At 23.6% G+C, this 13,841-nt stretch overlaps 1 protein-coding gene across 1 annotated transcript in view; it reads right to left on the bottom strand.

Annotated features, from left to right (window-relative positions):
- Window positions 1-13,352, bottom strand: part of LOC100210394 (ADP-ribosylation factor-like protein 1) — a 28,194-nt gene extending 14,842 nt beyond the window's left edge. Inside the window, exons 1-5 of the mRNA XM_065790260.1 lie at window positions 13,201-13,352; window positions 11,153-11,255; window positions 4,289-4,323; window positions 4,092-4,142; window positions 3,903-3,917 (exon numbers count right to left, since the gene is read on the bottom strand). Of these exons, the coding sequence (XP_065646332.1) occupies window positions 3,903-3,917; window positions 4,092-4,142; window positions 4,289-4,323; window positions 11,153-11,255; window positions 13,201-13,204 (208 nt within the window). The 5' untranslated portion in view covers window positions 13,205-13,352. The remainder of the gene's footprint in view (window positions 1-3,902; window positions 3,918-4,091; window positions 4,143-4,288; window positions 4,324-11,152; window positions 11,256-13,200) is intronic.
- Between the last annotated feature and the right edge of the window lie 489 nt (window positions 13,353-13,841).

The following is a 13,841-nucleotide window of genomic DNA, read 5'->3' as shown; positions in this document are numbered from 1 at the left end:
AGATATTATTTTTCTACATTTTTTTTCTTTTTTTTTTAAATGTACAAAAAAAAAAAAAGAAAAAAAATGTAGAAAAATAATATCTTAACCAGGCTTGGACAGAAATGGAGTGCAATTGAATGCTATTGCTGACCACGAAAATTGCTGACCACGAAAATTTTTTTTAGTTGACAACTTGACCACGACTGTTAAAATAATTTGATGACTTAAACCTTTCAGAAATACGCTGAAAAAAGAAATGCTAAGTTAAATTTAAACTAGCAAAAAAAAAAATTAAAAAATTAAAGAAAAAAGGAAACAATTCCTTACGAAAAAAAATATAAGCTTTAAAATAAAATTCAAACTTCCAACTCAAAAAAAATTCGAAGCAAAAATTCATTTTCGTATGTTTTCAATTGCAATTGAAATAAATTGCTTTAAAACTTATCTTTTGAAATGTTTTATTAAAGTTATGCAAAACGCTTTTACAAATTACTCCTAATGATTGTTTAATAGATGAAAAAATTTCATTTAAATTATTGAACAGTGAAATTATATAATTGAAAAGAAAATTTTATAATTTAAAAATATTTTTTTATTGTAAAAATTTTTTTCAATAATAACGTAGTCTTTTTAAAATAGTAACCATTTTTTTAATCATTTCATTAGTAAGTTTAAATAAAAAAAAAATATATAAACAATTCTTCATAAAAATAGAAATAAAAAAATAAAGCATTTAAATCATTTCATTGTAACGGGAAGATTTTAATTTATTCATAATAACTTATTCATAATTTAAAGTAACTTAAAAAAATAATCTTTAAATAGATTTTTAGAAAGACATGGAAAAATAGTTCTAAATGTTTAAATATATCATAAAAAATGCATGCCTACTAAAAATATTTAAATATAACATCTAATTTACATTAAATGCATTTATTTTAATTTAAATAATCATTAAAATTATTTTTTTATTTTAATTAAAGCTTTTGCGTAAAATAAAAACTTTAGATCAATGATTAATAGTTATTCCAAACATAACAATTTTTTTATTGTTTTTAAATTGTTAAAATATTAAAATAGCCATGGTCAAATTGTAAAGTAAAAAAATAACAAGCGTGGTCAGTTACAACGTGCGATCGCGCACCATTCCTGTCCAAGCCTGATCTTAACTGAAACTGTATACTAAGGTAACATATTCCAATGTCATTTACAATAACTCCTCTTTAGTGACAATTAACAATTAATCAATCGGATCAAACCATGGCTCACTAAAAGTCAATAACAACTAGTGATTAATGATTATACATTTGACTGAACCTTGGCCTGCTTGTGACAAACAAACTCTAAGCCAAAACGATAGTCAAAGTCAAACAACAAGTTTGGACAACAAGTCAAATTGGGAAACATCTTCCTTGCAAAGAAAGAGTATAAATTCTTGGAATAACCGCTCTAGAAGCAAGAAGAAAATGTAACATAACAATATAAATGAACATGAACTTGAAAACCTTGACTTCATTTATTATATAACTGCGTCCCACGCAGTATAAACTATAATATACGCTAGGCAAAATGATTAAGGCATTTTTGTGTTTGAAACTGATAAAACATCATCAACAAATGGCTTGATGAACTTTTTCAAAAATAAAACTACATAAATAGTTGAACCCTATACATTAAGTACCCTCACCATAGAAATGTCAAATATTTAGTATTTGAAAATGATTTTTTTTTTTTTTAATATTTTGATATTTTGATATTTACTAAACTAATTACTGGATATTGAAACTCAAATTTGTTATAAATCTAATAAAAATGTTCAAAATGTAGTAAAAAGGTTTAGATTTCCAAAAAATTTCTAAAAGAAATAACTTAAACAAAATAGTTTTTATAGGGTAGGATTTAAGGTAGATTTGGTGAACATTTAAAATAAATTTTAATTTAAATAAAAAATTTGTTTAACTTTAAGAATAAAAATAATTAAGTAAACAAGTAAATAGTATTTGAAAAAATTATCTATATTTTCTACTTTCTAAACTAATAGTGTGTGTGTATATATATATATATATATATATATATATATATATATATATATATATATATATATATATATATATATATATATTGCTATTTTATTTATTGCTCTAGGTTTGTTTGATTTGATCATATTCATCTTTTTCATAATATATTGTTGGAAAGTGTATAATGTATGAAGTACTGATGAAGTTTGTGGGATAATCATGAATAACAACAACATCAATATTATTATTATTAAAATGCAAAAAAAAAAAAAAATGAAATCCATATTTGAAGATTTAAACTGATTTATTTTTTATACTTTATATACTACTTTAAATATATTTATTTATTTTTACATACATATATTAAGTCTATTAAAATCGTCCCTAAGTCTAAAAACTGTAAATTTCCAGAAAACAATCATTGAAAAAGCAATACATAATCTAGTTTAAAATTGTTTTTTTTTTTGTAATTGTCACAAAAATTTTTACTATTTCTAAAAAACTTCTAAGAAATTTACCATTTCTAAAAAATTTCTAAGAAATTTACCATTTCTAAATAAAATATTAAGTCCATCATTCACTAGTTGTTTTATTTTTTAGTTAGTAAATATCATGTATCCATCCACTTAAATAGATGGATACTATTACTTTAAGAACTTCTTAAAAAAATTAAAATCATAAATAATCAATCCATTGCAATGCACATGCAGTGGTTTTTAAACTATATCTAATCTAATAAAAAATAGTTGATTAGAAGTTGAAGGAAGAATTTTGCGGATGTAAGCTTTTAGTTATTTACATAGATTTTTCTACAAGTAATTTTATTATTTTTATTATTTATATGAATTATTTTAATTTATTGATAAAAAAATTTATCATTATCTAAGATTGAAAGAAGTTGTCAAAAATAGTTGGTTTGAAAGCATTTTAAGATGGAAAATCTTTGGTCAACCACTACTGAAAAGACTTATCATTTTTTATTCATTCTTTTTTTTTATAACTATAACCCCCTCCCACCTACATAACAATAAAATATGAAACTTTAAAAAAAAAGTGAGCAAAGATATAAATTATTACCACAAATGTGGTAATAAATGCACCAAAGCAGTGCAACCAAAATGTGGTAGTAATCAAATCAGAACAACTTAAGGTAATCAGAAGAAAATTATCAATTAATTTTTTTTTTCATTGTTTCTTGATTTTTGTGAAATTTTCATATTAAAAATGTTGGAAAAGTTGACTGGATGAAAGTTTTAAAAAAAAAGCCTTAAAAAAAAAACAACTAAAAATAATAATAAAATAAATTACGCTTAAAAACTTTTTTTTCTTAATCATTTATAATTTTTATTGTACTTATTTTACGTTTAAGTATTATATGACATTTTATTTTACAGATTTTTAATTTTTGGTATTCATAGTTTATAAAATTCAAATTCAAAACTCTAAAAAAAATAATGCATAATCAATAAATAGAATTATAATTCATATGATCAATCAATAAGAAATAATAAATAACTCAAAATATCATGTAAATGACTTAATACAAAAACCCAAACTTAATAAAGCAAATTTCCTAGTTAAATTTTCACAAATAATTTATTTTTTAAAAAACAACAAAAGTATTTATGATATGCTTATTTTAATAAATATATTCTATGAACTTTAAAATAATAGTGAACTTCTAAATTTATTAAAATTAAAATTACCATGGAAACTATTCCAAAATATTGGAATAAAAATAAAATCATAAGACCAAGATGAAAAAATTTAATATTATTTAGAACATTTTGATGTCACTTTTTTTTATATTTTATTTTTAATTCTAATAATGAACTAACCTAAACTTTTTTTTCAACCGTAAAACTGTAAGAACACTAAATAATAAATAAAAATAAAACTTACCTCCTAGGTCCCAAACTGCACATAAAAAAAAAGTTCAAAAATTTAACATTTAATCACATAAATTAACTTTTATATTTTATACTTAACAAAAAAATTATACTACTTCTGTCTTTTTATTATTTTATAAAATCAATTAAATTTCTAAAACTAGATAACATAAAATAATAAATAATAAAAAACACAAGTAACCTTGAAACTTTAAATTTTTATATGAAACACTTTCAACATTGAAACCAATTGCTACATGAAACATAGGATTATTTTAGATTTGTATTGGTTAGAAAGTTTTAGCTTTTTTAACAGAAAAAGTCCACACAAAAAAATTTAACAATGCAAACAAAAAATAAAAAAATAAAAATGTAAACAAATTAAAAACAAAAATGTACTTGGAATTGTAGTAACTACTTCACCAACCTGTAACCTGAGAGTTAAAAAAAAATCTAATTAATTTCAATGATTTTTATATCTTAATTTTTATTTCTCTTAATTATTTTTTGATGAAACTGTTAACTATATTTCTGATATATATTTTTATTCCGTTACTAGGGTTTTAACCAAAAAAACATTTTTTACTGATAATGTCCTATTACTTCGAAAAAAAAAAAAAAAGTCATTGAATTTTAGGAAAATTAAACCCATTAGGAACTCAGCGTTATTTTAAGTGACCGGGGCCCTGTACCTATCCCCGGCTGAAAATAAAACTTTTTTCAAACCCGGCCCCTGCAAAACTAAAAGATTTAGCAAGGGTTGATGGCCAAGGCTAGAAAAAAATTTATAATACTTTATATATTATAATTTTATGCTTACATTTACTATTTATTAAATACTGGCATATATTTATACATTTTCAAACTCTAATTTACTTCCAACAAGATTGCAAGCAACCACTATTAAGTTACGAGTTACTTTAAAATAGAGAATAAGTAAAAATACTAGGAAATAGTTAACTGAAGACTTAAAAAGTTGTAGGTTATATATAAAAGAAGAACATGAAGATGGCTTAGAGTTAAAAAGTTTTTTTGATGTGCATGGAAAAAAACTGGATTAACTGGATTAACAGTTTTTATAGCGTGAAGGGACAGTAAAAGAATGCAACTTGTTGAAGCCAAGCAAGAATGAGTTTTGGTTCAACGTAATAAAGAAGATAGCTCGTTTAAGCATTGACCAAGATGATATTTGTAGAAAAAAGAAAGTAATGCAGCCTTACAACAATGGGAGAGTGGCTCAAGCTTGGCAGATGAAGCAGGTATAATTACATTTACAATGTGTTTTTAGAAATGGAATGCCAACATTATTGCAATATTTTTTTGCAGTAAATAAATGAGTTTTGTTGTCTAACAAAAATTGTGGATTTTAAGTCCAGAATTTAAATCCATAAGCCACTGCAAGCCTTGTTACAGAGCAAGGCTGTTACAGAAGAGAGATCAGATAAAAATCGGCTGCTTGTTCTAAGCAATCAAAAAGTGAAGATTTTTTATCAAGAAAAGAGTAAAAGTTGATTGGTCAACAAATGGAGTGACTTTAAATGTAAAATTTTCATGAAGATTGATATTGTAGATAAGAAACAATACATGAGCAAAGATAGAACCTTGTGTGTTACCCTTAAAGTTACTTGAAATAAAGAAGAGTGAAGGCCTCCAAGAAAAACTTTAATACTGCAGTTAGAAATAAATTAATCAAAACCTTTATATAAAGAAACTAATAACAAAGTAAAGACTAATTGTAGAATAGTTGGAGAGGTCAAAGAGTTTTCTAGAGTTTTGAAAAACTGGAACCACTTATTTTGCACTTTTTAGCAAAAATTGAAGAGAGTTCTGGAGAACACTTTTCAAGACTATGATGGAAATCTTGTCTGAAGCACCAACTGTAGAAGTGTTTAACTGAGAATTAACTTTAGCATTGGAAGCCAGAGTGATTTGGATGTTTAATAATGGGTTAATCTCTTTAACTGGCAGGAAGAGTATGGTCATTAGATTCGAGAGTCAAATTAGAGTATGCTTTCTTTGCAAATAACTCTGCCTTATTCTGGGGAGAAGTAAAAAGATCAGACCCATGAATTAGAGATTAAATTTTAGACTTACTTTAGTTAATGACACTGTTGAAGACTAACAGAGCTTAACATCAGACACCACTTTTTAGAGATGTTCTTGTAAAAAAGAAGAAGAAAAATGATTAATGTTTAATAAAGCAACTGCTCAAGATGGTAAAAAATGTGGGGTAGAATAAGGCTTGACTTATAATTGAAGAGATTTCATATTTAAATAAACTTTAGTATTTGTATGGTGTAGTATTTGCCGAATAAGAAGATAATCAGATGATGATGATGATGATGATCATGTTGATCTAAATGATGTTTATATATGCACATAAATACAAAATATAACATGAACTTTGAATTTAAAAAATATACTTTAGGATGTATAATGTTTATGCAGCCCCGGTCACAAACCCATACCCGGCCCCGGCTACATTTTATCAACCCCGGCCCTGGTTAAATATCAACCCCGGTCACTTACTAACTGTTCTGTGTCATTTTGTACACGTCATTTAATGTCATTAAATTATGAGTACAGAGTGGTCAAACTGATTCTAAATTGAGCAAATGAAAATATATATTATATGTATGAAACATAGAATAGAATATATATATAAATCATACAAAATATAGAATATTATATATATGAAATATAAAATACATATAATGTCAGAACTATTAAACCTGTTATGATTATAACTCTAATTAGACTAAAAAAAAATTGGAAAAAATTTGATTTTGTTATACAAGTAACAATACACACACACACACACACACACACACACACACACACACACACACACACACACACACACACACACACACAAAAAGTTAATAAGAACTGATTAGATAACATATAATAGAAGTCAAAATAAAATGCATATGTATATATGAATGCACAAACAAGCATATATAGAGGATACATATAGATATGCAAACCAAATGCCATGATATGATATTTTTGGCTTATAACTTTTTATTATGCCATATTACATATTCTTATGTATTATATAATACTTATTAATACTTAATAATATTTTTATACTTCTTAGTTTTTACTAGTATTTTTTAACCTGCTTTTATTATCGTGTTTTTAAAGTTTTTATAGTTGTTGTTTTTTTTCTATATTCTATTTCGTCATTTCTTCAAATTTTGTTATTGTATATAATGTAGGAAAAGCTTGGGTGTTTTATGTATTGAAATCTATACAAAGACTTATGATGTAGGCTACAGATCATGATAAAAGTAGTGAGGTTCACTGGGAAGTGATATTAACTATGCTTGATCAGATGAAGTTTTGGCTACATTAGTCCACTACTTAATTCTAATTGTATTTTACAGGACCAATTATCTGTTATTAAAATTATCTGCAATTTAAATTATCTGCAATTAAAATGGGTGGAAAATATGTATTAAAATTATCTCCAATTAAAATGGGTGATATATGGTATATGGGTAGAAACCCATATACCATTTTCCACCCATTTTATTTATATGTTTTTGTTTTACTTGCACATTGAATGTTTTTTATGTGTGTATACATACAGGCTCTCGCCCACACTCACCTAATACGGTTTACGCGAGCAATTTACAGTCAAAGTATAATTTTTCTCTCAAAAGTGTAACTATCATTGTAATTAAAATTGAAAAAAAAAATTAAAAAAAAAAAAAATTTATTGCATAATAAGCTTCAATGCTTTTTAAAGGCACAGTTGTTGCAAAAAAAATAATAATAATAAAATAAAAAAGGGTGCAGACTTAGATGTTTTTGATTAGGTTGGACTTCTAAAAATCTAAATTACATTGATAAAATATTAAATTGTCTGATGAATTTATCTGATAAAAAATAAAATTATTACACTCTAAATTATTGCATAACAATTTTTATTTAATGTAATGAATTATATATTTTATACTTTAATTACTTCAATATATTAATCACTTTTATTGTGTAATTTTTTAATTGCTGTAATAATTCTTAAAATGCCTGCATCTATTACAAAGAAAATATAAACCAATTTTTATGAGCAGTAAAAACTTTTATAGCTCTTTGTCAAATTTTTTGTCAAATAAGTATTGTTAATAAATATGTTAATAAATAAATGAATAGCTAGTGTGAAAACCTGAAAACAATACTTGTCTAAAAGAATTTTTCACAACACAATAAATGATGCTTGATATGTATATATTCTTGTAACATTAAAGTTACAAACATATGCTTGTAGCAAGTATAAAACCAAATTTTGTATTTATTAAGCAATTTTTTAATGAATAAACAATACGTGCAAAAAGCAAAAGCAAAAAATAATATGAGAATTACTTAGATTTTTTGCTTTTTGTTACAAAAGGCGTAACGATTAATTGAATATAAAAGCATTGCTTTCTAATAGCATAGGTTTAGACAATAATATTTTTTAAACCACGTTACTTGTTTTGAGTTTGCTTTGTGTAACACTGTAGATAACTACAATTTGAATGGATTTAATGAAAACCTTAACTTGCATCAAATTTAAAAAAAAGTTTAATGTTTTTTAATTAACACGTTTCTTCTCATATGTGTTTAATAACTACGTAACTATACCAAGACTAAACTTAATAGACTTTTTGATCTTAAAAAATATTTTAAAAAACATAAATATGTAAATGAACAGTTTGAACTAATAAAATAAACTAATATTAGATTTTAAAACCTAATAACATAATAATTGTATTATAATGTTTGGTAATAAAGTGTGAGAACAAATAATTCTAGTAAAATAACTTTTGATTGAATTAATGACTTCACAAATCTTGATATGAAACAATTTGTGAAAAATTATTTTTTTTAAAAAAAGATTTTTTTTTATTAAATAAAACTTGTCTAACATAAAAAACAAATAATTTCAATAAATAAATTGTGAACTCATATTGAACGAATTCTATACTTTTTACATACATTTATTTTGCATGCCAACACTATAAGAAATTCAGGTTGACTGTTGTATGCTGCAGTAATGCAAAGATAGGTCAGCTTTTGCTTTATGGTAAAATCTTTGTATCAAACTTTTTTTATCGAACTGATGCCAACCTCTAACAGTTTAAGGTCAGCAAAATATTGCCGATCTCAATTTTCCTAATTCCGAGGGTTGTATATATATATACAAATATAATTGTGTACTTAGCCAAGCATAAAACCTGATTGATGATGCCATACTGAAATAGCTATCTGTGAAGGTTTTTGCGTTGTTTTGGTGTAACTTAGAAAGTTGTTAAGTTGCTGTTATTTTATATTCTATAAAAATATTGGTTAAGCTAAACATGATAAATCATATAAAATTTTTCTATTGGTTGATAACTGCGCAATCAGCTCTGTCACGTGTTCAAACATTTATTACAAGGTTAATCATTTAAAATTTTTTAAATTTCAGGCAAACAATAATGCAATTATTATTATTTTTTGAATGTGAAAGGGAGGGAGGGGGGGGGCATAGGGAAGGGGGTTTATTAGTTTACTAACAGTCACATATAATGACATTATATGTGACTGTTAGTAGTTTGCTCTTTAAGCCAACAGTTAGTATATTGACTGACATATGTACATTTAAGACTGACATATGTCTTTAAGCCAAAGTTAGTATATTGACTGACATATGTACATGTAAGACTGACATATGTACATGTAAGACTGACATATGTACATTTTTCCTATTTATACACTTATGAGATGTTTTTTTGTTTTTAAATAGTGTTCACCCAACTATTTACATAATCTCAACAATAAGTAATGTTACATCATTTTTTATTTTATTTTTTTTTTGGGGGGGGGGGGGGGGAAGGGATATGTATAAATATAATAATAAAAAATATAACAATTTTTAAATTTTCAAAAATGAGTTATAGTGACATTAAATTTAGCAATTGATATTAACAAATATATGAAGAGTGCTTAATAAAGTATTTTATCAATGAATAAAATACTTTATTAGTAATTATTGATTATGGTTTTTAAAATTACTTATTCATATGATAATAAGCGTTTTTTTCAAGATACTGGTGTTTTTTTATTAATTACTTAACATATTACTGTTGAATTATATATATAGTATTAGTTTCTATTATAAAGTTTGCAAACTTTATAATAGAAACTAATACTATATATGTCAATTTTTTCTTTTTTTCATTATTAACTTTCATTATTCTGAGATGTAGAATTATCTTTCAAATTTTAATTGAAAGGAGTATATATTAAAACGTATCTACTTTTTATTATTGTTATTTGGTTTCTATAGTTTTACTTTGATGTTTTACGATATATCAATACATTTGTTTGTCTACTGGTAAAATATGGCTTTAGTTTAATAAATTTTTATCAGTTGAAACTTATCCCATTCGTCGTCACTAAAAAAATTAATTCAACACATTAAGTCAAAAAAAAAAATTTTTTGGTAACATTACAAAGGTTTTCTATGAGAACTCACAAAATCTTGTCCCTTTATAAAATGAATGCAATATAAAATAAAAACTCCCTTAGCTTTTATTTATATATATATTTATATATATATATATATATTTATATATATATATATATATTTATATATATATATATATATATATATATATATATATATATATATATATATATATATATATATATATATATATATATATATATAATATATATAATATATATATATAATATATAATATATAATATATAATATATAATATATAATATATAATATATATATATATATATATATATATATATATATCTATATTTATCCAGCAGGTTAGCTATAACCATACGAATTACTTAGCTTGCAAGTATGATAAACTTTTGTTTATCATACTTGCAAGCTATTGAAATTATAACCAAGAGGTATGAAGCAGAAAAGGTTTAAAAAAATTAATTTAAACACCCACATGATCCTAGTCCCAGTAATTTTTAATTTCCAAAAAAAAGTGTAGTAATTTTACTTAAATTTTAATTATTTATAATTTTACTTTAATTTTAATTATTTTTAGTAAGTTAAACTTGTTATTTATTCAAAAATTTTATTTAAAAAAACAACTGTAAAATATGTGAGTAATTGTGTACCTTACATAGTTATATAATTATAAAATATATTTAATATAAGAAAATGTAATAATACCGAAACATGTAATAATACCGAAATTAAAACAACATAAAAAAAAAAAAAAAGAAAAGAAAAAAATAAACTAAAATAAAAGATCACCTGTATAAAATTGTAGTTTTACCAGCACCATCTAATCCTAATATTAAAATTCGGGTTTCTTTAGCACCAAAGAGACTAGCAAATATTCTTGAAAATATTCCACCTGTAATTTACGAAAGGGTTACTGCAAGCAAATAAAATTTGATGACTATTTTGTCTAATTTTAAATACAGTTCATAAAAAAATACTAGTTAAAAAAATATAGCTATGATTAGGTAAAAATCAAAAATATAGACATGATGTTTAGGTTTACAACAGATTTCATTTAGCATGTATTTACAGTTAAATTAAATCTTGTATCAGCAAAAAGAATTACATTTTTTCAAAAAATTCTTCACTAAAATTGATAAATTTAATTCATTATAGTTATCCCAAATTTAAAATGTTTTTTTGTGTAATTAATTTTTCTAAATTTTTAGTAACATTCGATTTTCTATCTCTTTCAATATAATATTCTATCACTTTTAGTGTTAATATTTCAATTGCCTGCATGAATTGCTCATTCAAAAGGTTTAATTTTATCTAATTTATTATAGTTATCCCAAATTTGAAATGTCTTATCTAACTAATTTAATTTTATTTAATTTTATCAAAAAATTCTAGTGATAAACTCAAGTCATATTTAAAAAATCAATTTTAATTTACTGTCACAACTTTTAATTACTTTGTATCTTTAAAGTAATTATGAGTTCATTTTAATTTAGTCGGGAGTAAAGAGCAGTTTTAGTTCAACTAAAATTAGTCAACTAAATTTTTCTCAGAAATTAAATGTGTAGAACTCTCAGAAATTAAATGTGTAGAATTAAATGTGTAGAAAAGTGTAGAACTAGTTTTTTAAACCATTACATAAAAGTTAAAATATATTTTTAGTCTAAAAAACTAGTTGGATAATTTTAGCCAAAATAAAAATTAGTTCAGTCAAAAATGTTTTTTTTTTTAGTTTACTTAGTCTATATTAAGTTTTGGTCACAACGCTAAAAGTAAGGATTTTTAATTTTTTTTTTTTTTATTTTTTTTTTTTAGTTTCAGCATTTGTTTTTTTTTTTTTGTTATAAAAATAAATAAAAAAATTTTATTTTTAGCATTTTTTTAGCTTTAGAATTTTTTTTTTTTAGTTTTAAAATAAAAGAATTTTCCAGTCAAATAATAAAAGTGTAAAAATTCTAGATTATATCGAACGATTATATTTTTCAAAAATTGACTTTAATGCACATTTTTATTCCTTACTGTACCATTTAAAATTAGGAAGCTTATTCTTTTTTTTTTTATGCAACCTGTTCTGCTCTACTCTCTTATGCAATTAAAAAGGACAGACTACAGGTCAACTCTTTAGTAAATTTTGCAGACATGTTTCAAAAATATTTTGATATCCTCAAATGTTTGTTTTGCAAAAGTTAGTGTGATCTTAAAAGCTTTATTGATTAATGATTTTTTTTTTACATAATTTTTAACTTATTGAAAAAGATAGTGCACTTTGCATACAGATTTTAAACAATGAGATTTCAGTTTTTCTTTGTGAGCAATATGCATTACATAATACAAAAATTTACAGAGAGAGAATATTCTACAATTACACTTACTGTGTAATATGTATTAAGTTAAAAAAAAAAAATTTTAAATTAATTTAACATTTTTTTAATTTTATTTTCTGGTTTAGATTTATTATAGTATTTATTTGTTCATACATCAAACAAATATTCAGATATTATGGCACCATCAAGCTTTATTCTGAAACCATCACTTATTATAAGGAAATGATTCATTCATCACAAAGATTTATTTAGACAGTTAACGGCTGAAAAAACTAATTGAACGACCGATTTAGTTTGTAAGAAGAATGTATCAATATTTATATCATATTCAAATAGCATTTAAAAAATCAGAAGTTTAACTTATTTTATAAACAAACTGAACCATGTTTACAGACAAGAATTGTTGAATAACAGAAGTATCTTACACTTTTCTAATATACAAAATGTAAGATTTCAGCTTTCAGTTTGATTTATTATTTTTCTTTTTACATCAAATAATTGAAAGATTATTCTCACCCATTATATAAAAAATATCAAGAAAGTGACTGAATACAGTAAGAATGAGGACTTAATATCCAAATGTGTCGCATTTGCAGCCATTACAAACACATCCTAACATTGCTTATACCGCTCAATGACGTCGCAAATTGTATGTTTTTATTTTATTGCGCCCTTCAATTAAACCCGACTAAGATAATAATGTTGTACATCATATTTAGTTGTGGAAATGTTATATAGTGTATGCTGTGTTTGACCATTTTATTATCTTTTTGTATTTAGAGTTAAAGTAATCAATAGATAATGGTCTATTTTAAAAAGCGTAACAAAGAAGATTTTTATTATTTTAAAAGGCAAACTCCCCCTGAATCTCCTATGGTAACGTGCTGAGCTTTTATATCTTCCTGCATGTCTGCACAAATTACAGACTTTTATTTTTTGACATTTATTGACAATTTATTTATTGACATTCATTTAATATAACATCATATGATAATGTATGAGGTCAAAAGTGTAGTTAAATTTTTTCTTTTTTGAAATTTACTAAAATCTTTTACATAACGCCATCTTTTAAAAGGATCAAAATTATTTAGTACCACTCTTTTAATGAATAGTAATTGTCCAAAAATATATAATATTTTTTCAAATATAATATATAT

This window comes from Hydra vulgaris, chromosome 02 (assembly GCF_038396675.1).
Source record: "Hydra vulgaris chromosome 02, alternate assembly HydraT2T_AEP".
In the NCBI taxonomy this organism is placed as follows: Eukaryota; Metazoa; Cnidaria; class Hydrozoa; order Anthoathecata; family Hydridae; genus Hydra; species Hydra vulgaris.
The sequence above is the reverse complement of the archived record's forward strand: the minus strand, read 5'-3'. Positions and strand labels throughout refer to the sequence as shown.